General features: G+C 44.9%; 1 protein-coding gene across 6 annotated transcripts in view; it reads right to left on the bottom strand.

Moving 5' to 3' along the window:
• The window catches only part of MYO9B (myosin IXB), a 70,778-nt gene that overhangs the window by 27,115 nt on the left and 17,636 nt on the right, over positions 1-26,027 (bottom strand). For 4 of the 6 annotated variants that reach the window (XM_066635766.1, XM_066635764.1, XM_066635768.1 and 1 more), the window contains exons 3-16: positions 17,453-17,547; positions 17,223-17,285; positions 16,128-16,227; positions 15,093-15,193; positions 12,375-12,504; positions 11,783-11,872; positions 11,134-11,250; positions 10,772-10,906; positions 9,126-9,247; positions 8,056-8,197; positions 7,705-7,900; positions 7,396-7,471; positions 2,976-3,089; positions 731-770 (exon numbers count right to left, since the gene is read on the bottom strand). In XM_066635766.1, the coding sequence (XP_066491863.1) occupies positions 731-770; positions 2,976-3,089; positions 7,396-7,471; positions 7,705-7,900; positions 8,056-8,197; positions 9,126-9,247; positions 10,772-10,906; positions 11,134-11,250; positions 11,783-11,872; positions 12,375-12,504; positions 15,093-15,193; positions 16,128-16,227; positions 17,223-17,285; positions 17,453-17,547 (1,521 nt within the window). Of the gene's footprint in view, positions 1-730; positions 771-2,975; positions 3,090-4,915; positions 5,006-7,395; positions 7,472-7,704; positions 7,901-8,055; positions 8,198-9,125; positions 9,248-10,771; positions 10,907-11,133; positions 11,251-11,782; positions 11,873-12,374; positions 12,505-15,092; positions 15,194-16,127; positions 16,228-17,222; positions 17,286-17,452; positions 17,548-26,027 lie in introns of all 6 variants that reach the window. The other 2 variants (XM_066635765.1, XM_066635767.1) reach the window with 2 other exon arrangements.

Genomic DNA, 26,027 nt, shown 5'->3' on the forward strand with positions numbered 1-26,027 from the left:
ATGGCTGAATTCTGCTCAACAGGCCTCAAAAGTTTTCAAGTAGCCATGGGTATGGACAAACAAAATTCATGCATATACAGCCCTTCCTAGATCCTTTAACTTAGTGGTCTTCAACCTTTTTCGTTTCATGATCCCAATAAAGTATGCAGATGGAGATCCACCACCGATCCTGCTCATTTCTGGGACCTGATGCACTCATCTGCATTACTGCCTGCCACTGCTCCCGTTTCCCCCTAACCCTTGTGCCTTCACAACAACCCTGTGAGGTAGCAGCCTGAGAAGCTGTGGGGCAAGACAGCAAGAAGAGGGTGTGCAGGATTCTATTAAGAACTCAGTCTTGATAGGACAGTACCATTCTTGGATTGGATCCAAGTAGTCTCTTGCATAGGCTTTGAAAGATTACAGCAACCCCCCAAATGAGGCTTCGTGACCCATTGGGGTCCCAACCCATCAGTTGAAGAATACTGCTTTAACATCTTCAATAGAGCTGTAGCCATGAGGATGAGTAGGGGTGTGGCATGCTACCTCAAGGATACTTTAGACTTTCAGCATTTCTTTCAAAGAATCAGTCTTTAGTCCCTTTAACTTGTGGCAGTATAAAGGAAAAGTAGATAGGCAGGATTCTACTGACCAGAAATCAAGATCATTGGATCCTTCTCCCCACCCTAAAAATATTCCTCCTTTAACCAAAAAAAAAAAAGGGACACCCAGGAGGTCTCAACCCACTTACCTTGGGGATAACCTGTTTCTGCTTGGTACCTCTGCTCTTCCTGTTGAAACATTTGAAAAGGTTTATTGGAGCAATAAAATGTCAAGAAGGTTTTTCTTGTGTTAGCTCAGCAAAGCCCATATCTTGCAAATTAGATCAAGGGAAGTAGCAGCTCAGCAGTTTCTGAATGGGTGGGTGGGGGTATGTGAGGATGAAAAGAATAAAACAAAAGGAATTTCCACTGAGCTAACTCTACTCCTGTTGCCAGCTCCTGTGATTTTGTCTTTCAGCCCTTCCTGAAAATAAGCCATGATTCCCAGACTTTTTAACTAACACAAATCCACATGCAAAGCTATAAGTTGGGCTCTTATCCTTATAGAGATCAGATTCTTTCTTCAGAACTCAAAACCACACAATTTTCTTTTTTTAAGTCTCATTTTTTAAAACAGAATATCTGGGAGATGTACGTATTTCTAGATATTGAGGATCTGCCTCCATGACCTCCTTGAAAGTTCAGAAATAAGCACTAGACTTCCCTGATCCTTCATTTAAAGTAAGGCCCTCACAACTTTGGTCTATTTTTGCACCATGGCTTTGCAGGGCTTCACGCTGGAGCCACTTCTGTCAGGAAATTGGGATATGAAGCCTCCTGGAATGATTGGAAGTGGCTGCCCAGTGAGAAGCTCTGCTAAGTCACAGTGTGAAAATGGGTTCCTTTGTGCTGGAACAGTAAGGTTCTGGCACCACTGCACTATGCCCCAATAAGACTGTCGGGCGCACGTTGGGCCATGGTTTGGAGACCGCTGATTTAAGGAAGTGGTGACAGAAGAGCCACACAAGTACCATTCTTTCTATTATAGTGTGCTCCGAGTCTGAAAAGTCAGCTAGCAACAATATCATGCAACTAGATCTCCAGTGCAAAAGGAGCCGAGTTTATTGAACATATAAAGCTGCCTTAGACCTTTGTTCCCTCTAGCTCAGTACTGACATAGTTCTCCAGAGGCCTGTCTCACCTGAAGATGCTGCTTGTTAGTGAAAATTATATGCTACCACTAAGCTACCATCTCAGCCTCTTTAACTGAGAGTCTGTGAGAAGGGGTCACAGCTTGGGGATACAGCAAGTGGTTTTGTCTGCAGAAGGTCAATCCCTGGTAAAAGGAGGCAGAGAGCAAAGTTGGAAGGAGGATGTACCTGAAACCCTGGAGGGCTGCACAGAGGAGAGAGTACTGAGCTAGGTGGATCAATGATCTGTCTCCCCATACGGGAGCTTCACCTGCTTAGGAGAGGGCCCAAAGTTTAGTGGTGGGGCATCTGCTTTGCAAACAGAAGGTCTCTGGTTCAGTTCCCAGCACCTTCAGTTTAAGAAGGATCTCAGCTAGCAAGCAATGGGAAAGACTCCTGCCTGAGATATGGCTTGACAGAGTAGGAGTGTCACTTACTTAGAGAAAGTCCCACTGAGTAAGGGACTGAGTAGAAATGTGCTGAGTAGACTGTGCTGTAGTATAGATTATACTGGACTAGAGGGCCAAGGTCCTGCTTCTGTATAAGGCAGTTTCACATGCACCCATGTGCAGGTATCTACACATCCACGTATGGGGGCTAATGCCTCTGATGAACAGGATATCCAGAAACATATTCCTTTCCCTCAGCTATTAGATGTGGTGTGGAAAGGGAAAGACGATAGCAGAGATCTCCTTGGAACACTGGACTTTTGCTTGCTTCTCCTCTCATCTAAAATCCAGTATGCACACAGGAGAAAACGTCCCAACTTCTTGTCCAAGTTCTTTATGCTTACCAGAGGGCTCAGAGAAGGCAGGTCTGTCTCCCATTTCCACTGGTGTTTGGAGAAGGGATGCAAAATGCAAAGAAATCCATGTGTTTTGTCCCTTCTCCAAAAATGCAAAAGAAGTTAAGAGACCCCCCTCCCACCTCTCCTCAAGTCCTGTATGTGTGCCAGAGATATTGAGGAAGGGAAGGAGTTGGTGAATGACCACAACTGAAACCAGCTAGTAAGACAAACCAACATTTTTGGATCTCTGTCCTTCTCATGCAGACATAAAATGGGATTTGTATATGCCAGCTGAGAATCCCAACCCATGACCCTGCATTTTCTGCACACTACAAAAATTTAAGTTCCACAAAGGTTTGCATTTGGCCCTCTGTGTCTGCAGTCAGAACATATACACAATGCAAGATTCAGCAGCAGCTCTGCAAATGTTTGTGCAATTAGCAAAGCAGAAAACCTGCCCCCTCCCCCCAAACTCACAGGAAGTGGCAACGGGGCTGCTGGAACTGGCTGAGCGACTGTAGGAGCTTGCGGGGATCTTCACCTTGCCAGGGCAGTCCCTTTATACTCCTGACAATCTGCTCATGCAAATCCCTAAGACATGACGGACACACACCCAGTACAAGGCAGACAGATGGACAAACACACACACACAAAACAGCCGTGAAAGATAATCACCAGGAATTAAATGGGAGGAGTCCAACCATCCTAACATGCTCTAAAGACTACAGAAAGGAAGCTTCCCAGGCTAACCTGGTCTTAAACATGGACATTTTGAATGCAAAGGCACTTGATGTGTACCCACAAAAAGAGTTGCCTTGATTTTTGGATTGACCAGTTGTCCATCTGGAGACTTCTCTTAAGCCACACGTTTTGGAAAGTGGCAAAAAGGTCTTAGCAAATGCTTCTCCCCTCCATTCACCATAAAGCACTTCTAGACATTCATTATATGAAAAGGATAAGAGGGTGAGTGACTTATTGGCCTTCAGGGAGAGACAAATGAAAAACGGCCCTTGGAAAATGAACTGGGTAATTTATTCTTTGTTTTGGCATGGTGTGTACAGATCTTGTGCTCCTTGATCCAGCAGCTCAGGGGTTCATGGATCTTTCAGCAATGGGGCACTGCCAAGGAATGCCCCAAGCCGAAACAGATTCGTCATACCCCTGCAGAATAAACTCAGGCCCACAAGTGGACATATTTAAATCATAATTCATATTCAGTTTGAAAAAAGTGGATTTAGAGCTTCCTATTTTCTGATTAATGTATTTGTCAACCAAGTATATGCACTGGTTGAATACAATTAAAACATGGGCCTTCAGATTATATATCTTCTTAGAAACGGAGAAGCAAATTAAGAGTTCTCATTTTACACTCCCAACACACAGGTAAAGAAGCTACCTGCTTGAAGATTAAGCACCCACAACTTTCCAGAAGCTATGGACTGTTCATTATTGGGCTGAAGACTATCCATGAGATGGAAAACAGGCCTGTGTGTATTTACTCAGAAATTACTCCCACTGGAGCTTACTCCCAGATAAGTGTACACAGGACTCAGGCCTCAACACCCAGATACCCAAAATTTGCAGAAAAATGAAAACAAGGTTATTAAACAAATCAAAGCATGATTTAACTGTGCTGGATGCAGAGCCAAGAATTTGGTTCTGAAAAATGACGTGCAATTGTAGCATGTTTACAATCTGATTTCATTTTAACACAGGTGATTTTGTACCATTACAAAAAATCCAATTTCTCTTTAAAAAAGTTTTAAATCCATAACTCCTGTACTATAATCTGGAGAGCTGCATTTTGTAAGTGCTAGGGAACATACCATAGCCAGCCTCTGCAACTCCTCTGTTCCATGTTTAGTTACCTAAGTCAGCCAGGATAGGGCCTCCAGTAAGTGTGTGGCTATTATAAAGATTCCCAGCATGCACCATACCAAGAACAGTCTAGCCTCAACACACACAAAAAACACACCCCTTACCTTTGACACCCTCCAGAGAGGCACAATTAAAAAAATAAAAGACAACAGAAGTGTGAAAGGTCGCTCCTGGGCAGAAGAATACCAGTACATCTAGGAATCAATGGTAGTCAACTGACTACGCATTTGGATTTCTTTTTTTGGGGGGGGGGGGGGAAGGTGTCCCTAAATCCTCTAGCATATAATAAATTGCCACTTTTTGCTGCCGAGTTAACTCAAACCACAAACTGGGAAATGTGGAATGAAAGTCACAATGTTTTGAGTTCCCTGGAAATAGTCCAGCTGAGAGTTGTGGATATTGCAAAACTCAGGTTACAGCAGAAATCAGTTTCTCTGTGCTTATTGTTGTAACTGGTATACTGAAGAGGCCTATCTGCCCAGGATCGTGCCTCCAGGACCTGACAACAAGAACCTCCACCTCTCCCTTTACACACTTACTTCTTGCTTTCGTATGAAGCTATGATGTCCTCAAAAGCGCTTATATCAAAATCCTCAGAGCAATCAAATGAGAAATCAAGCACTGAGCAGCTGCAAGAAGGAAACATGCAGAGAAGCTAGATAAACAAGCACGAAGGAGAAGAGCTAGCATTGGCAGGAGAAGGAGGAGGAAGAAAATGGTCTGGTTACCCCCCCCCCCGCGCCTTTTGCCAATTGCCAGGTCCCCAGGGAAAAAAAGGGCTGTGAACTACAGGCATTCTGGTGTGCCCAAGAAGTGATGGGCACCACTGGGAGAAATGCAGCACTCCCAAAAGGAAGACACAGGAAGCCTAGATTGTGTTCTCTTATGCCACCAATACTTGGTGCCCTACTCCAGTGGTTCTCAAACTCTCTGGGAGAATTTGAGAGCCTGTAAGTGCTCGCACAGGCAGGAGGAAGGCAGCAGGGGCACTGGGAAGCCAGTGATGTGATGCCCAGCATCGCGCAGCTGTAGAGGGGTGCGCTTCCACTCACCCCTGCCTGCAGCAGCCTCCTGGGGGTCAGAGGAGCCTGGCGCCAGCCTCAGCAAGGCTCTCCACACAGCCCAGATCGCTGCAGAACGTGATTGCGACCACTTCCTGTTTCTCAATTGCAAGACCAGAAGTGGTTGCAATCGCGTTCTGCAGGGGTCTGCACTGGGTGCAGCCTTGCTGAGGCTGGCGCTGGGCTCCCCCTACCCTTGGGAGGTTGCTGCAGGCGGGCGTGAGTGGAAGCGTGCCCCGTGCCCTGATCAGAGCTGCAATCCAGGCGATCGCATCTCTGCCTTTGCCCCTCCCCACCCCTTACAGGGGCAGAGCCTGGAGCCCTCAGGCTGGGGCATCATGATGCCCCAGTTTGACAACCACTGCACTTCTCAGAAGCATGGTTGCAACTGATGACACAATTAAATAAACACACTAAAAATGCGTTTTGAACTCATGACAAGGACATCATTGATTAACTGGGGATCACATTCTTTTATTCCTAAAAAGAGTAATTTAAATACTTAAGAAAACCACAGATGGCAGATACCACCCTAGAAGAGTCATTTCCCCCTTCACTTACACACAGGAGGGAATGTCTCTTCTAAGACAATGCAGACCTCAGCAGGCGCAGTTTAAAAGTAAAACTATGATTATTTCTTCAAAACTATTATTTTAGTCAAAGTCCTAAACCATTAGAAAACACACTGGAGAAGAGGACTGACAGTTAAACCAATCTGTGGGTTAAAGGAATCTAACCTGTATCATCCCTATTCCGCCATTTTAGGCAGGATAGATGCAAGTGTGATGGTGGTAGCAGTGGCGGCTTATACGATACCCAACATTCTAATAAGAGGCAAATTTCCTCAAAGTTATAAGACTGCGTGCCAACAAAGTTTATTTCAGACAAAGACACAGTCAAACAACTTAAGGGGAGGGGACCATCATCATGTGGCCCTCAGAGGGTGAGAGCACTGGGGGAAGGGTCTCCAGCTGGGGTTACCTGTACCACCGTTTTATCTCGTGCACTATCAGTATTCTGAGCTATAGCATCATCTAGATTGCAGTACCTGACTGAACTAGTAGTCAGCTGACCTCAAAGGTCAACTGTCACCCACCAGGTCTTATAAAGCTCTGAGCTCAGAGTTTGCTCTTCAGTTTAAGCAGATCATCTTCCATGTGAGACACTGCAGGAGGCCCCACCTCTTTAGATCTTGACCCCTGCCTAGCTTTCTCTCTTCTTGTCTTTGCATTTCCATTTCCCCCTTTGAAGCTTGACCCCTACTGCTTTGGACCACGCATCTGCTTTTGAACCAGTTGCACTGACAGCCAGTTCCAACCCACCCAGGTCTTGGAACCCACCTCTCACTGAGATCTGACTGAGAGGCAGGTGCTTCCTAACCAGCCCCTTCCCCTCAGAAGCCTGGCTCCATGTAGTTGGGGAGAGGGAGAAAGTGTGCACCTAAATCATGGCCCACTGGTGACCAAAAAGTAGGGTCGGAATAGAGTTAGCTAAAGCTGGAGACCCTGCAGAAGCCAAGATGATCTAAAAAAAGGAGCCTCAAAGGGGAAGGGAAAGGCAATACAGTTATCTGATCTAGGAACAGCAGCAAAGATGTCAGAAAAGCTTCCACAATGCACATGCAGTCAGCAATCATTGGGCTCCAGCATGTAACAACGTCTTTTGCTTAGTTTTTTTGACTTGTTGGCTAGTCTCAGCAGGTTTCCTCAACCCCACCATGCTAAGATTCTAATTTCACACTCTCTTAACTGTTTTACTTCAAGTAAGCAGCCTTGAGTCTTGAAAAAAGGAAGCACTGAAACACTGTAAATGGACAGATCTTTTAAGGAGCTACAACAGCAAAAGAAAGTCTCAAAACAGCTGATGAGGAAGCAGGGCAAACAGGTATCTCTTTGCTTGTTTCAAGTGCTCAGAACTAGAAAAGAAATGCGACTTTTCAAAAAGAATGTGCCTCCTACCGATAAGCTTTCTCAGCTGGGGAATTGGCTTGCTGTAGTTCTCCAAGAGGAACTCTGGGCCCATGGCGTACCACTCCTGGTGGGGAAGGGAGAGGAAAAAAAGGCTGTAGTAGTATTTTTGGAAGTTTAAAAAATTGCTTGAAACAAAGAACTAAATAAAAATCATAATTCAACCAATACTTTGTTTTAAGCACTGAGTTAACCCACTCAGCACCTCAGCCTCCTTCTCTCCAACTATCAACACCACCAACTGCCAGCAGAGCTCTCTGCCCAGGCTGCATGATTTCTGCCACTGTCTCTCAGACTCACCTGCTGTTTTCTGAGCTCTCTGGCGCCCTGCTTCCGCAAATACCGCCATGGCTCGGATTGCAGCACGCAGGGTGGCCCATCGGAAGACAGCTACTGGATCCATCCCTATAAGCTCACGCACATAGGCGCTGTCACTGCTCCGCAGCAACGCAACAATATCTGGCCGCATGTAATCCATGTTCTTTTCCCGGAAATCCTGCACAGGAGAAGCACCGGAAAGGTTGAAGGGCAAAGCAAGGGTTCGGGCGGGGGGGACGGGGACAGGGACAGAGCAGCCTTCTGCTCTTTGGTAGAGTCAGAGCTTGCTGGTGACAGACAAGCCAATTCTATCACTGTCATTTCCTTCCATACCTTGATCTGGTATTTTACTTTGCCTGCAAAGTGCTGGATGATGAAAGCGGGTTCTAGGACAGGTGTCCCAATGAAGAACTTGTTCTCCTCATGCTGCTGCTTAAACTTGGCAAGAAGCGTCTCACTGGTGGCATGTGGAAAGCTGCAGGTGACAGGGAAGAAAGGCAAGGGCAGAAGAGGGTCAGGTCTTCCCTCAGCACGTCTGGAAAGATGTCGACAGTCCTACTAGATGGGACCCCCAATGTGTTCCAGGGAAGAGAGACAGCTTAGCAAGACCAATAAATATTTACTTCAAGACATCTCCTGCCCTCCTCCATTAGCTACACTAGTATTTATTAAATTATTGGTATATGTGTTAACAGCTGCTCTGGGAAATCCTTGATTGACAGGCATGGTATAAATATTTTACACAGAAAAAGATAGGTGAAAGAAAAAAACCTGATAGAACAAATGAGAAAAGCCAACAAAGACAAGAACTGTTATGCTCAAGTCAGTCAGGATTCTCATTTTGCATAATATGCTCTCCTCTTATGTAATTTGCCTGCTTCAAGCATGAGGTTAGACTAGGTGGCCTTGAAGGCCCCTTCCAACTCTTATGATTCTATATGAGTGAGGGACAAGAAGGTTGGGAGGGACCCTAGCAGTCTTTCATCCAGGCACCAATCAGAACTGCTTGGTCTCAAGCGAAAGGTGGCCTAATTATGTTGCCTTCAGACTGTGCTCCAGGACCTGCCTATAAGGCCCCTGTGTTAACTCTCTCCACAAAGGAAAAAAACTCCAGGCAAAACCACTATCACTGAAAGAAATAGCATTATGCACACATGTCATCATAAGACTCAAACAAGAAGAATACAACCAGCAAGAGCAATGCAAAATGGGAGCCATCCTCTCAACACCTGTGCCTGCATTTGTGTGTCTTTCAGAAGGAGGATGCACCCAAGATGCCTTTGCCAAGGAGTCTGTCTGAAAGACTCCTTGACACATGAGACAAATATCCAACTCCTCCATTTGCTTCCCTCGAGTCCAGTTGCGCTCACACACACCCCACTGTAACAGACCGCTGCACTTACTTGCTCTCTTCATCTAGCAGGTAAAAGAGGCCAGTGGGTTTCTTGCTGATTAAGTGGATGCAGGCCACATTGTCAGTGTAGTCAATATTGTGCCATGTGATGCCTTCACTCTGGTACTCTTCCTGGAAACCAAGAAAGCAAGGAAGTTGCTCCCTCATAATAATCCCCCATTGAAGCTGCCATTATCTCCCATCTCCTCACTCCTCAAAGTCACATGCTTCATTGCAATTGCTCCCTCCCATCTCCCCAAGTCACAAGAACTTCAGAATTATCTTTACTACAACGTGATAGTCTCTCTGTTCATTGTTGGTCTCTGTCATAGCCTAATGGACTGCTCTTGACCTGCCACAAAAGATCCAATATCAAACCTCTGCTGTGGGGTTCTTCTTTGGGGGAGGGTTCAAAGTTATCCACTAAGAACAAGGCTTTTTCTGTAGCAGTTCTAGAGTCCAGTAATATCTCTCCTCTTCCGGAAAGTCCCATTTTGGGTTCATTTTGGACATCTGCAGGGATTCTCATTGGTTTCATATACAGGTTTGTGTCACTTAAGAGGGGGATAAGTTCTTCCATTCCATCTAGTGCCTTTGTTGTGTAAACAGACACTCCCTGCTGGACACCCCAGGCTATTCCAGGCTACTGGAAACCTGATTGCCTCATTAAGAGCCTCTTGGATGTGCTTTCATCACTGCAGTATATGCCAGTCAGTTTGTAAGAGGAAGATTGTTAAGAGACCTACAGCTGTTCAAACATTAATTTGAAAATTACATTTATATCCTGCCCTTCCTCCAAGGAGCTCAGCACAGTACATGCAACAGCCAATTCTCTTCACAACAACTTTGTAAGGCTAGCGAGGCTGATAGAGAATTAGCCTATTGTCACCCAGTGAGCTTCACAACTGAGTGAGGATTTGAACTGGAGTTTCTCTGAACCAGGGGCTGTTTTATTCGTATTTTTTTTAAAGTGTTGCAAACTCCATTGCAAACTGCAGAGGACTAGTCTAAATATATTGTAATAAAATTTAAAATAAATGAGGAGGAAACTGTAGAGTGCTCTGCTACCTGTTAAGTGATTGCAGATGGCAGAGACTGAGGCCAAAAGTGATGGCCTTGTAAGGAGATGTGCACTGTAAAGACCATCTAATGAGTTTCAGGCAGAGACAAGAGTAATAAGAAGAACCCTGCTGGATCAGGTCAAAGGCCCATCTAGTCCTGCTTCCTGTATCTCACAGTGGCCCACTAGAGCCTACGACATACCTGTATCTTATTGCCACTCCCTTGCTCTGGCATTCAGAGATAGGCTACTTCTAGTAGCTGCTTATACAGTTTCATGACCTATATAACCTGTGATGGACTTTTCCTCCATAAATCTGTGCAAGGCGGAAAGAATTTCCCTCTATCCATCCCATGCATAATTTTATGTCTCAGTCATGACCTTTCTTCAGGCACCTTCTTTCAGACTGAAGAGCCCCAAACACTGTAGCCTTTCCTCATTAGGGAGGTGCCCCAGCTCACTAAACATTTTGGTGGCAGGAGCTTTTGGATTTATGGCTCCATTTCTTAGCCACTGCATTACGCCGGTGCTCCATCACCCCCACCATTTTCCCTTAGGCTTCATCTATGACCCTTTTACCTCCCTCTGTTTCTTACTTGCTCAAGCTTGAAAATGTGCTGATTGAAGTAGTACTGCAGCTGCTCGTTGGCATAGTTTATACAAAACTGCTCAAAGCTGTTGGTTTTGAAGTCTTCGAAGCCAAAAATGTCAAGCACACCAATGGACAAGCACTGCATGGAAAGAGGGAAGAGAACAGAGTCAGCAGAGCTGCAATCTTTGCTTAAAGGAGTCCCCCTCAAGCTGCACATTTCAGACAGGACAGTGGAGAGTTCCTGAAATAGACCCTTCCACCCCTCTGTGGTTCACTGGGTGCTGACTTGGTATGGAAGACAGTCCCAGCCTAGAAGCAAGGAGTGGGATTGTGTCCGTGCACCAACATTATTCCCTGGGGACATACTGTAACAGACTCCTCCATGTCTTTCTTGTTGAGAAGTGCATGGTTAATCCGCAAAACAATCCAGTCAAAGAGTGCGCTGTAGAGAGACTTTGCCATGGAGTCACGAGCCGTTATAGCCTGTGGGTAAACAAACAACAACATGCATCTCTTTGTATTCCCCCCTTCAACATTTTCCACCCCTCCAACTCACCATGAATGGAAAAAAAGCAAAATTGCAAATGAAGTGATATTTCCACATTCATGCAGTCCCCCATGATGTTATCTTTTTCTGACTCCGCAATGCTTCAGAACAGATTTCCAAGAAGTTTGACTACGGACAGGAACCCAATTCCTTTATTGTGCAACACTCATTGACTCAGTGCCACGGTTACTGTTCTTAAACGATAGTGTGTGTTGATAGGAATTTGGTGTATATTGTTTAAGTGTTGGAGGGTCTTTTTCATGCTAAATTCAGTAATTTATTGTGTTTGTACATTAGCTGCCTTGGGCATCTCTCCTGTGGGACGAAAATGATGGAATACAAATACAAATAAATGTAGTGATGTTGGTTTTTTTGGTCTAAGATACTATCTCTAAACTTGGAGGTTCTATTTTGCTATCCTCACGGAGACCAGCCACCTGAGTAGAGTTGTCTGGACACTGGACTCACCTCACTGAGGCTGTATGGCAGGATCAACTTGTCATTCACAGTCACCGTTTTTCTTTTTGTCAACACTTCTACTAAGATTTCACGTTTCACCTGGGAGTGGGAAAAAAGTGCTTAAAAAAATGGCCTGGCAGAGAGGCACATCAAGGTGTGGTCCATCTATGCTTCTGCCACCACAGGAGAACAGAGTCTTGTGGGACCTGCTCGTGTGGCAGCTGCTCTGGAAAGCAGCATTAACAGCTGCTCTTTCTTTTAATCAAATACCTTGAAACAGATGCTGCAGAACTGGCACAGCAAGAGTTTTAAAGCACTTTGGCAATACAGAAATGGAATTTTAGCAGCTGATGCCAGAGCATGTTGCAACAGTCTCCTCCCAAAATTCATTTTCCCCCACTGGTGGCATCGGCTTCCGTGTCATTCACATATGGCTGTTAATGTGCAGTATTTTGGCCAAGGTGCTTCCACCCACCCTGCCCATTCTTTTTGGGCAATACCAGCTAACACATTCGGTTGGGAACCTATTAAACCCACCCACCCCAAAGCAACCAGTCACTTCTCCACAAGGCAGCACAAGGTATAAAAAGGAGTGAGATACCTTCAGAAGCTGAGAGAGAATGTCCAGCACTTCAGGGGGTCCCACTTCCAGCCCCTCATCGCGACCTGCTGCCCTCTTCTTATAGGTGACGTTTCCCAGGTAGAGAATAGCAGATAACACTGAAAAAATTCTGGAGAAAAACCCAAAGACAAATCAGGCTTACCATGCTAAAGCTCTGTCTTTGCAGTGGATAGACAGCATCCTTAGACAGATGCTCCTCTCATTCAGTCAGATCAGGTTATACAAATGTAGCAGAGCTTAAGTCCCTTGGGAGAAGCTACTCCCCCAGCTTGGTCCATACACTTAATTTACAGTGCAATCCAATGAGTGTTTAATGGAACAAACGCCTAGGTAAGCATGTATGGGATTGCAGCCTTAGTCTTTGGTGAAATTGAACATGCTGGGGATCCTATAACTGCCAAACCTTCTTAGAAGTGGTAATGGGTCAACTGGTAACTTAATAGGATAAGCTTGTATGGCTGAAGTGCTGAGAGCCTCTGCAGTCAATGCAAGGGAAAAATGCTTCGTCCTCCCATGTGGGAGAATCCAAAGAATGCAAGCTCAATGTTTCTTTCTCTTGCAGTGAAGGAGGATAACCTCGGACAGGATTTCCAAAAGTTGTGCCAGTGCACATGAGTTTTTGAAGTGCTCTTCTGCTAGGATCAGGCATCTGCTATCAGCTGCGCATAATCACTTCCCAAAGGTCACATCTGAGGAACCACAGGGGCTTCATGTGTAATAGAGAATGGAAGGAATAACTTGTCCAAGGACAGGATAAGGATTCTGGGTACCTCGCCCAGCTTCACAAGATGTCACAGTTTTTTGAAAGTGCTTGTTGGCAACCCAGCTAGGTAAAATGAGGAAGGCAGAGACAAGGAAAGTGGGGTGGGAAGCTTAAAAGGCAGAAGTGGTAGCACAGACAGAAACAAGACAAGAAGGAGACAACATGGAGACAGGAGAGAGCAGAGAGAATAAGAGGAGGATTGTGGGGTACAGACAGTGATGCTCTTTGCTTTCTTTTTGGGGGAGAGGGGTTTCAGGAAGAAGCTGAACTTAATCTATATGATAATTGAGAGGCAGAGATGTCTTTGGACATAGAGCCAAAGCAATCAGCCTCACCTCCTCTCTGCAGGAGAGGCTTCTGCAGCCTAGTAACATCTCCTTTCTGGCTCATTTTAAGAAGAAATGCTCCATCACAGCCCTGTTTCCAAGAGCAAGACAGGAACAAATTGGGGAACAGCTCTATTTAAAGGATTTAAGATCTACTACATTTGCATAGCCTTGTCTGGTTGGAGTGAGTGTGAAGCGCAATCTGTTCATGGATGCCCTCCTCCACTGCAAGAGAAAGAGGAGGAACAAAAGGTAGGGAATCATGGCTTAGTCCAGACATTATCCTAAACCAGGGGTTGCCAGCCTTCTTCTGCATAGGGGCCAGACATTGGGTCTGTCAATAATAACGCATGTGTGAACCTCCCAATTAGACCATAGAACTAAGAAAAAGAAATAGACATGGCACAGAGAGATACATGCCCAAACAGAGAATGATGCTCAAAGGAAACTTTGGCCTTTGGTCTGCTTATACTGTAAGCCTTACAGAGATAGAATTACAAACCTGAATTCTTGTTTAATTATTTTTTAGGATCACTTTGGGCCAGGTGGCTATATCTTTTTAAGACTACGTGCCGGAATATGTCAGGTGGAGGGCCGAATCACAGACCATAGGCTGCCTACCCCTCCCCTCAACTAGGGCTTTTGTTAGCCAAAGACCCAAACACAGCGCTAACTTTCAAACACAGAAACCAGTGTTTAGGGTGCTTCTACATTTGCATTTTCCATCTGCTCAACATGCCTGTTTTAATGGTGCAGGACTCCCCCAGATTTGAACAACAGCTGTAACACAGGTTTGTCAATTCAAACATTGCACAAAACCAGGACTGGCCCAACCCATACGTTGTCAACCTACCACAAGACACAGTTAGTCAGTTCAAACACTGCCATCAATCAGAAAACTATACACACTGGAAGGAAGAACACTGTGGCAAGGGGAAGGTTTGCCTGGTCTTATCCTCCCCTCCTTTCTAGGAAGAACATTCTCCTTTGACTTGCTGAGGGACTGCCAAAGCAAATGAAGGCACAATTCACTGTATGCCACCCTGAGAATCATTCAATAAGAAGCAGTGATACAAAACTGCTAAATAAAAGTGATGGTCAACTGTGGTTTGGTTGAATACCCAAACTGAGCTCATTTCTTCCCACTTGAGGGCATGAGTTGTAATCTTACTACAACTAGGCTTGCCATTAGAGGGAGGAAAAGAACATGCCTCAAATCTTTTGCACTCAAAAGATGTTGAAATGGGGCTTATGGTAGATTAAAAAAACACAGTAAACTTCCATCAGCCTTGCAGTCATTACATCACCTGTGAATCAGCAGCCAAAAATATTGTCACAGCAATGCTGCACTGACATTGTCGCCTGAAGGGTTCACCTAATACAGACCAGAATGCTCTACACAAATTTGCCCCCCACACACATTCAATTCTCCTTCCAGAATAGTTACGCCACAGGTTTGGGGGTATCACGTCTCCTAATCTTCACCAGTCAGGAGCGACATGGGTAAAATTCAGTAATTCATTAAAACATTTATAGGCTGCTTTTTGATGCATCATTCTCCACATTGCTGAATGTGGCTGGGACAGCAGCCAAAGCAGATCCACTTACTGTTTCTTTGTTGATGGAAGAAAGCCAACCATCTCCATAGCCTGCTTTAACCGTTCAAAGTCGTGCCTGAGGTCTTCCCCATCTTCGATCTTCAAGTTATGCTTCAAATGGAAAAATGCAACTGTTTTAAAATGTGAATTCTAAAATGATTTTGTATGCACACGCCCTCGCTTATTTGCTAATAAAATCCTATCTTGAGAGACAGGCCCAACTGAAAAAAAAAACCAGCTACCTGACGCATCTCCTGAGACTGTAATAAAAGAAATCTATTTTGAAAAGTTAAAGAATACGTACATTCAAGGAGGGGTTTTTTTGGGGGGGATCTTTCTTCTTTGTGTCATAATGGTTTTGTTAGATGACACTAATAGTCTAAGGGCCCAATCCTATCCAACTTTCCAGCGCCGGTGCTACTGTGCCTATGGGGTATGCACTGCTTCCTATGTTGGGGATGCAGGCACAGAGGACTCCTTAAAGTATGGGAACATTTGTTCCCTTCCCTGGGGCTGCATTGCGATTGCACCGGTGCTGGAAAGTTGGATAGGACTGGGCTGTAAGTCTGACAAAAATTCAAGATCCGAGAGACTGGATCTTTTAAAACGGTCCGTCAAGACTTCTCTCTCTCTTGTCCATCTTTCATGACTAAGATGTTTTACTGTCTGCACTTTCATTTTTGTTTTTTAAATCTTTCCTCATGTTTTATTGTTATTTTTGTAATTCTGTTGGCTATTTACATTTTCTTTGAATTGTACCCTGCTTTGAGAACCACCACTGAAAAGCAGGCTACAAGTTTGCAAAACAATCATTCAGTAATTCTGTGTTCAGCTGGTTGCATCAGGGCTGACGCCAACACAACTATGAAATTCTACCCGGGGCACGTGACCTCTGGCCTTCTGGTGCCAAGCAAGAATCATTGCAGAATGTTCAAGAGGGAACAAAGAGGGACTGTTCAGAGATCCTCTCTCCACTAGAGTGCGGCAAACACAACAGTGCCTTGCGTCTCTTGGCCAAGCTCACACAAGGAGAGCCTTTGTATACCTGGTTGAGGTAGAAATAATCTTCAGCCTGCTTGAGGTGGAATTCCTTGCGCTCCTCCTCATTGACGCCAAGCAGCAAATAGTAAAACACATGGTAGTTCCTGCAGGAGCAAAAACAGACAGGGCTGTTGACTGAATACTTTGCTCCTACCTCTATTACTTAAAAGGGCATCATCTGTAAAATTACAAAATAACCCCTGGCTAAGGTCAAAGCCAGAAGCATTTGAGACATACAAGAAGGAAAAGTTCAATTCAAGTTACATGAATATACTGTACACATTCATTTCAGTCTAAGTGGCCGTGAAACTTAGCTGAATTACAGGACTCTTTCTTCCTCTGGGTTCAACAAGCAAGGATATAGTCAAAAGCAGTTGTTTACCTGGAGCATCCACATCTTTTGGCATGCTTCTCCCACTTCCTCAAAAATCCCCACACTTGGAATAACCTCAGTTCTTGTCCAGCAAATAGCCTTTCTAAGTTATCTGTCATCCTCAGCAAGATCTGGGCTCTAGGCAATCAGATTCCAGGATCTGGGGGGAGTTGGCTGAGAGTTCAAGTGAGCCTAAACCAGAGGTCAAATTCCAGAACAGGATCGCAGGGACAAGAGGGAAGTGCATAGTCAAAGCCAGGTGGAGGATATGGTTCAAAGTAACAATTAAGAAAAGGGAGCACAAACATACAGTGGTCTTACACCAGAGATGAGTTTTTAAGGCTGAGGAGCAAGCTGAGAGTCTAGGACTGGTTCTGGTGGGGGGAGGGGGGGTCAGCTGACTAGCACTCATACTGGAACTGAGCTGGTATTGAACTCAGAGTTTCATCTGTTAGACTTGAGGGGGAGAAGAAGAGTGCTGCTGCTGAAGGAAATAAGGCAACAGAGCCTGCTGCTGAGATCAACATCTGATGCAGAGACCCTGGTATCTTAACCACCCCAGCTTTGTCTTAGCTGCCTTAGCTTCCCATAATCCATCCCACTACTCATTTGCTGGTTCTACATGAATTCCCTTGGTGGAGCATTGAGACACATTTTGTTTCAACATATGCAAAACTCTGTGCCAAACAGAAATAAGAGTTACCGCCACACTTTGTGACCACTTACCTTTCGTTTTTTTCGCGTGACACCAAGCGAGATTTCTCGAGCAGGTATTTTTCAACAACAGCCCTGCAATGCACCAAAAGAAACAAGCATGAACTGGGAGGGCAAAAGTAGATCTCCTAAGATCTGCGGCAAATGCTCTTCAGTGAAGCGAGGAACCATTCACTGTTTACCAATGCAGAGCGTACAAGACACTACCCAACATCCTCAAAGCGCACACATGGTGTACTCACCCCCGGACAATGCCATTCTCCAAGTAGTTGACCTGGATGAATTTCCCAAAACGGCTAGAGTTATTATTATGGGCTGTCTTTGCATTTCCAAAGGCCTGCAATGAAGCAAAATAAGGTTTTTCTTTCAGCAACTGAACTGTATACTCTGACCTGCAGCCGCTCTTCAGGGGTCTTTCCCGGCCCTATTAGCAAAGCACATTTTTAACTGGAAATGCTGGGATCAAACCTGGATCTTCCTGAATGCAGAGCACATGCTTCACCACTGAGCTACTGCCCTCCTGTATAACAGACTGACACCAAATAAGACCTTGGTCCATCTAGATTTGGCCACCATGACTGGCGGCAGCTCTTGAGGGGTCTTTCCAAACCCTGCCATCTAAGGGTACTTTGAAAGTGGGGGTACCAGGGATTGAACCTGAGACCTTCAACATGCAAAACATGTGTTTCACCACTGAGCTATGGGCACTATCGCAAGGTGAGTTCACCTTTACTGTTGGTCACAACAGCACAAAGCACTGGCTGCAAAGCAGCTCGGCACTTATACCAAGGAATTTTAAAATCCTGGCATCACAATTTGTCACGCCACAGTAAAAAAAAGTAAACTTGAAATGTTTTCCAGAATGAATCAGCCCACATTAGGAATTACCTTGATATTACCTTCTATACGTATTTTTAAAAAATCAATCTATTTTGGAAGGGTAGACCAATGTCCACAGTTGCTTAATATGCCCAGCATATTCCCAGCCCCATACTTTCAGCAGCTGACAACTAAATCTAACTGCTTCTCCCCCATCCACTTCTTCTATAGACTGAAATCTTGACTGGGTCACCAAATGTTAGGGCTCAGAAGGCGATGCTGATCAGCAAAGGGACTGCCTCTATAGGCTGGCATCTTCATAACCAGCCAGCTCCATGGCAACTCTTTCTCTCACCAGAGTCTGGAAGGAAGAACAAGGATGGGATTACCAATGGCCAGGGACCAGAAGAGACTGCCATCTCTTTGTGAATATAAGCTATATTGTATATCTGCACATCTCTTAATTATATGCCTGTTCAAAAGTCCATTTTAGGTAAGAAGTAGGCTAAGAACATAGTAAACAAGGAAAGTGGCAAGAGATTTCTTAACATGATGATCTCCACAATCATGGAATAAAGTATAAACAGGATCTGGTAGACTCACCCCTCTTGCTAACACTGGAGGCAAACACTGCCCACACTGCAAGATGCAATGGCACTGCAGTGCAGTATGGGCAGAGCAAATGACAAGACATTTATCAGTTAAAAGTTGCTTAAACCAAGATCTTTGCTTGGACTTACTTTAGGCCTGTATGACTGATGCCAGGGCCCAACCCCGGCAACACAGGTGCCCTTGGGAGCAAGGGGCTCCTCTGAAGCAAAGGAAAAAGATAAGTATTGCCCGGATCCAGCCCCCAGGCAAGATATCACCCTGGGAGTAGGGTCTGAGAGCTCTCAAGATCTGAGGGTGATCACATGGCGGGAAGGGGTGGAACCAAGTGGGCTGGCTGCTGGGTTCATTAGGAGCCCAGCAACCAGAGGTTGTTCTTCCTGGGGCTTGGACTCCTGGAGGGAAGGGAGAGGAGGCGCGAGCTTACCCCTCTCCTCAGAGGCTCGTGGCCAGTGCCGCCCTTCTGGCCTTGGAAAGGGGGCACCATCTCGCAGCAGGGAAGGGGAGACCAGGGGAAGGGAGAGATGAGCCCCTGACCCCAGATTGGTCGGGACAGCCTCCGGGTTCAGCAGAAGGGTAAGTAGCCTTGAAGGCACACCAGGATGCAACAGATAGACAGGAAATGCCAGGGGAAACTGAGGTGTTTCCCCAGGAACCCTCTGTCCAGCTGGTTAGCGAAGAACAACCAGGCACCAGGTCATTCACCCACCAAGCACCCACCAACCAGCGGCAGGCTCCCACCACAGACCCTGTCCTACTGACCACACCCCAGGTGGCAGCGCCAGAGCTTGTGCTGACAGAGGCTCTTTGAACTTTGGGTGTGTGAACTTCAAATAAAGGAGCCTGGCAGGGGCCAGGGCTTGTGGACTCTTAGGGCAAAGGGTGGCACCGACTCTGGAGGCAGGGACTAATCTAACCCACCAGTCCCTGTGATGCAATGAGTGCCTGATGAATGTCAAGCATGTGACTAGAATAAAACATCTCTTTCAAAGCATCCAGCGCTCACTGTGGTCTAAATCAAAACAAGGTCAGTCTCTTGCCACTTGGGCCCTGTCTAGATCACCTCTAAAACCCCTGGGGGAGGGCGGATTCCTCCATGGACATACAATGACCTAGGATGATATGCAGGGGGCCAACGAAAAGGCAACCCCTGCCCTCCTCCACAGACAGGGAGGCTGGACCAAATGCCCTCCAAGTTCCTTGCATCTCCAACTGTTTCCATCCCATATACTCACATGTGCATTTTGGCAGATAGCTGGCTGCCACACCCACATGGATTAGTATGTAGCTCACATCTCTAGAGAAAACACACACAACACACCACCCCAAAACTGGCTGACTAATTTTTTCTGGAGTCATAAAGTTGATGCAACAGCCTTATGACACCAGAAGGATGAACAAGGCCTTTTCAACAGGAAGTCCCCTTCCCAATCGGAATGTGTGTCCTTTGTGATCTCTGGTAAATAGGGCACTGGCCAAAAACTTTCAAGTTGAATCTGGAAGAAGTTAGAAAGGTCAAAGAAAGGACTAATATGACAGACAATGCATAGTCAGCAAAGTAAGATTCAGCTCTTCCTCTTCCACAAGGGGGGGGGGAAGAGGGGGGGAGCACATGCCACCCTGCCGCCTCTGCTTACATTTGAAAGTGGAGAAAAGACATTGGCAATCTCCTGCTACCTCTTCCTCCCATCTGCCTCACCCCATCACTGGGCTGGCCCTGCCCCAGTGAACTCAGCGTAACTTACTTCTGAGTAAGCATGTACAGAAACCAAATGTAAGACACAATAAGCATTTGCTTAACAAAAGTTTCATTCCAACTGTTAATGACTGTGTGAAGTGCTTCCTTTTGTCCATCCTGAACAGTCCTGACCCCAGGTTTTAATATGAAAAAGAAAAAAAATGTGTGCGCGCTCTGTGTATTTTACTTTCTCTCTCTCTCTCACACACACACACAAACACACTTTTTTTTAAAGGTCTGCACAGGAGAGGGCATTGAGGCAAAGCTAAAATCTGGGCCAAGCTCACAAAGCTTACCCTGAAAGCTTGCTCAGTGCAAGAACTAAGCCTCAAAACTAAAAGTATGTCTCTTGAGCAAGGAATGAAGGTGGCAGAGAGGGCTGGGCAAACACTGGGATAAGACTGTTAGCTGCCACTGCAGCCAATCCAAAGCTTGCAAGAGGAAGAAGGCGGCAGCAGGCTGTCACAGCCACTGCTACCACAAGGATATACAAACTGAATCACATTCCTTCCTTACCATCCGTAGTCTCTTGCTTTCAAGTGGGTCTGTTTGTGCACAGACCAAAGACAGACACAAATATCGGCACAGACAGATCACCAGTGTAACCCAGGAGACAAAAGTCTATACAATTCCAGATCTATAGGGACAGTCTGAGAATACTGTACGAACATTAAAAGCCACCCAAGTTCTTCATCCCCTCTGAGAAGGAAAGTATGCTTGCCAGAGTTGGGAGGGGTGGTGGCCTTGATTTTTGTGGATTCCTGGTTTCTGCCCTTCCAGCGTACATAGTGTCTATGCCCTCTACTTTTATCCTCACAACAAACCTGTGTGGTGGGGGAAGCCGAGGGACTGAATGTAGCACAAGATCACCCACTATGTTTTATGGCCTAAGAGGGATTTAAAATTGGGTCTTCCTGTTCCAGGCCCAACACTCTAGGCCAGCAATTTTCACTTTTTTTTCATTTCTGAAAGGCACTAAATACTGCCTTTCACACTGACAAGCCTTCAAAATTGTCAAGGCACACCATCAGTTTTTTTTTTTTTTTTACACAATTGACAAGGCACACCACACTGCGGGTAGGGGGCTCACATCCTCCAATGGTCCTACTAATAAATGACCCTCCCCCAAACTCCCATGGTAGACCTGTGGGCCATTTGCAGCACACCAATGTACTGTGGCACACTGGTTGAAAATTGCTGGTCTAGCTACTACATTATGGCTCTCAAATTGAGTTATACATTTTTTTGTGTCTTAAGCACAATTGCCTGGAAAGATCTCTAAATAATTTTTTCACAGTGCACTTTTGTACTGTCAGTTTTCAACAAAAATAGTTCACAAAGCAGATTAGTCAAATTCAATGCTTCTGTGGCATTACATCTCGAGTGGGATCTGAACTCAAGTCCTACATTTTATCCACTATTGCACACTGGCCAAACACAATGCATACCTGAACATGACAAACCATGCTGTACAGTACCTCCACCTTTCAAAACATCAAGCTTTACAAATAATTTAGTCCAAAAGTCTGCTCTCTAAAAAGTGTGTTGCCCCAGCTGCTTGTTCTGCCAACACCAGAACAATACTTAATCATTTCTACAGCAACTATTTTCAGGAAGCAAATGGCTTTATACAAAAATAACCTTTTCCTTTGAAAAGCTTCACAACCATTCCCATGTGACAGGCTGATGTTCTACAGGTGGAAGGATAAGACACCCCACCATAATAGCCTGGTTCCAGCTAAGCACAAATACCTGTTAAAAGTCATTCTCTTCATCCTGGCATTGCCACAAGAACATAAAAAAGTTGACTGAATCAGAGCAAAGGTCCACTTAAGTCCAACATCCAGAAACAAATGTCTTTGGTGGTTTGCTCATCCACAGCTGGTATCTTGAACTGGACTGCCCCAAACATGGCAGTTTCATTTAAATAAGATGCATAATGGCCACTGTTAGATTAACCTCCACAAATTCATCTAATTCCCTTTCAATAAGAACATTGGAGGAAACCTGCTGAGGCAGACCAAGGTGGGTCCATCTATCTAGTCCACTCAGGGGCAGCCAATCCATTAGGCATGGCTATATGGGTTGCATCATTCCTTCCTTACCATCCGTAGTCTCTTGCTTTCAAGTGGGTCTGTTTGTGCACAGACCAAAGACAGACACAAATATCGGCACAGACAGATCACCAGTGTAACCCAGGAGACAAAAGTCTATACAATTCCAGATCTATAGGGACAGTCTGAGAATACTGTACGAACATTAAAAGCCACCCAAGTTCTTCATCCCCTCTGAGAAGGAAAGTATGCTTGCCAGAGTTGGGAGGGGTGGTGGCCTTGATTTTTGTGGATTCCTGGTTTCTGCCCTTCCAGCGTACATAGTGTCTATGCCCTCTACTTTTATCCTCACAACAAACCTGTGTGGTGGGGGAAGCCGAGGGACTGAATGTAGCACAAGATCACCCACTATGTTTTATGGCCTAAGAGGGATTTAAAATTGGGTCTTCCTGTTCCAGGCCCAACACTCTAGGCCAGCAATTTTCACTTTTTTTTCATTTCTGAAAGGCACTAAATACTGCCTTTCACACTGACAAGCCTTCAAAATTGTCAAGGCACACCATCAGTTTTTTTTTTTTTTTTACACAATTGACAAGGCACACCACACTGCGGGTAGGGGGCTCACATCCTCCAATGGTCCTACTAATAAATGACCCTCCCCCAAACTCCCATGGTAGACCTGTGGGCCATTTGCAGCACACCAATGTACTGTGGCACACTGGTTGAAAATTGCTGGTCTAGCTACTACATTATGGCTCTCAAATTGAGTTATACATTTTTTTGTGTCTTAAGCACAATTGCCTGGAAAGATCTCTAAATAATTTTTTCACAGTGCACTTTTGTACTGTCAGTTTTCAACAAAAATAGTTCACAAAGCAGATTAGTCAAATTCAATGCTTCTGTGGCATTACATCTCGAGTGGGATCTGAACTCAAGTCCTACATTTTATCCACTATTGCACACTGGCCAAACACAATGCATACCTGAACATGACAAACCATGCTGTACAGTACCTCCACCTTTCAAAACATCAAGCTTTACAAATAATTTAGTCCAAAAGTCTGCTCTCTAAAAAGTGTGTTGCCCCAGCTGCTTGTTCTGCCAACACCAGAACAATACTTAATCATTTCTACAGCAACTATTTTCAGGAAGCAAATGGCTTTATACAAAAATAACCTTTTCCTTTGAAAAGCTTCACAACCATTCCCATGTGACAGGCTGATGTTCTACAGGTGGAAGGATAAGACACCCCACCATAATAGCCTGGTTCCAGCTAAGCACAAATACCTGTTAAAAGTCATTCTCTTCATCCTGGCATTGCCACAAGAACATAAAAAAGTTGACTGAATCAGAGCAAAGGTCCACTTAAGTCCAACATCCAGAAACAAATGTCTTTGGTGGTTTGCTCATCCACAGCTGGTATCTTGAACTGGACTGCCCCAAACATGGCAGTTTCATTTAAATAAGATGCATAATGGCCACTGTTAGATTAACCTCCACAAATTCATCTAATTCCCTTTCAATAAGAACATTGGAGGAAACCTGCTGAGGCAGACCAAGGTGGGTCCATCTATCTAGTCCACTCAGGGGCAGCCAATCCATTAGGCATGGCTATATGGGTTGCATCAAGGAGGTGAAGGATTCTGGGTGCCCTTCATCCATGTCTGCCGCCACCAGCATCTCTCTCCATCTTGCCATGGATGCTATCCAAACTAAAAGCAAGCACAAAGTGGATCATCTGCATCCTTACTGCTTCCAAATGAATTGCTCTCACCTCTCACAATCCCATTAAATTAAACGTAGAAGACCTGCACTTCCACAACAGAAGAACTGCACAAGGAGTGTGGTAATTGGCTGGTTTTAAATATTGCGTAGAGGTGGCTGACACTAAATTGCATTAGGAAGTATTCCAGGTCGCACCACCAGTGAGTCCAACATCCTGTGAGGCCAGTCAATGGGAAACCCACAAGAAAGGTACGAAGGCAGCAGCCCTTCTCTTTAGTATACCCCCAACAAGTAGCACTGAAGGTCAAACCCACACCTCCTTTTCTTGAGTTCTAGTCTTTGAGGTGGTGAGCCCAAAGGCAGAGCTTGCAATTTAGGCACAGTGCATTAACGTCAGCGGTCCAGAATAAGCAACACTCACAAGGCTGTGAAGCAGGCCTTGTGAAAGAGCATGACTTGAACAGAAATCCAACTCTTCCTTAACTGCACCAGCCAAGGAGAAAACAAAAACACTACTCTGTAGGCCAGACAGCCCTTGCTCCTGATTTGAAGGTTGATAAAAATCAAATTAAAAAATCTCTTAAACTGGATGTTTAAATGTCAATTATAGCTCTCTGTAAGCATATAATGGATAAAAATGGAATCAGGATACAAGCACATGAAAACTGATATTTATATATGAAAGCTTATACTTAATATTTAAAACATCTATCAAACAATTCAGTTTGAGACTACTTTTTCATATGACACAGAGAGGGGTGGAGAGAGAGTACACCTCTGACTACAGGATTTTTGGGGGTTTATTACTGTAGACTTCCTACTGTAACCAGGATAAGTCATCCCAGGTTCTATGATCCAGGAGATACCATCCTGTATCTCACCAGGATCATCTCACAACAGTCAGCCCATACTCCTATTTTATACCCTCCAGTTTCTTTAATATATTCTTATGTCCTACTTTTTTGACAAGTCATAGAAGGCAACTGACAATGAGACACAAATAAGATTTTAAGTAACAGTGACTAATTAAAGGCTTGGAGCGTGGGGATGGAAGGAAAAGAACAATGCTGAAAAATGTTCAGGCCTCTGTTATGTCTGAGCATTATGGATACCTACCAAAAAACAGAAACATTTGCTTTCCGTTTCATGGAGAAGCATACTTTGCTCAAAAGTTACCACTTTGGATGGTTCTGGACACTCACAGCCCAAACCAATGCATGGACATTGTTCAGCGGTATCTGCTTCCAGAACAATGTACATAGGATTGCAGCTTTAGCTTCCAGTCATACTTCATAGACTCACCAATGTAGAGAGAGAGAGAGAGAGAGAGAGAGAGAGAGAGAGCGCCAAACAGGAAAGTATCATGAAGCAGGGGGAATGCTGCAGCACATGTGGACTAGAGGACCTGAGGTTTTGGATCATGCCTCCCAAGATCTATATTTAGTTGCAAACCACCACATTTTAATTGCTCTGGCAACCAGTTAGAATGCATTCCGGAAACAGACACGTTTCAAAATGGGGAAATTTAATTTAATAAGTAATCCATCCTGCCCAATTCCCTACATTTCCCTTTTATCCTCTCCCCTTTTACGATTTACCCGTATGAGCAGCATGTGGTTTGAAAGTACTCAAAAGGTAAAATTTCTTCATATGTATGAAATTTAGACCAAGCACAGAGCAAATTCTCAAAATTGCATTAACACAAGCCTGGGCAATATTTTCTCCCCCAACAGCATCTGTGGCAATGAGACTTGGCTGTTTTGGCATAAGGGTGGGTTAGGGCCACCCACTCATTACAACATCTAAAAAGGTGCCACGCTGCTCTCCTCTCTCCAATCAAGAGAATCTGGTTATTTCAAGATAACCAGAAGA

This window comes from Tiliqua scincoides, chromosome 8, assembly GCF_035046505.1.
Source record: "Tiliqua scincoides isolate rTilSci1 chromosome 8, rTilSci1.hap2, whole genome shotgun sequence".
Taxonomy (NCBI): Eukaryota; Metazoa; Chordata; class Lepidosauria; order Squamata; family Scincidae; genus Tiliqua; species Tiliqua scincoides.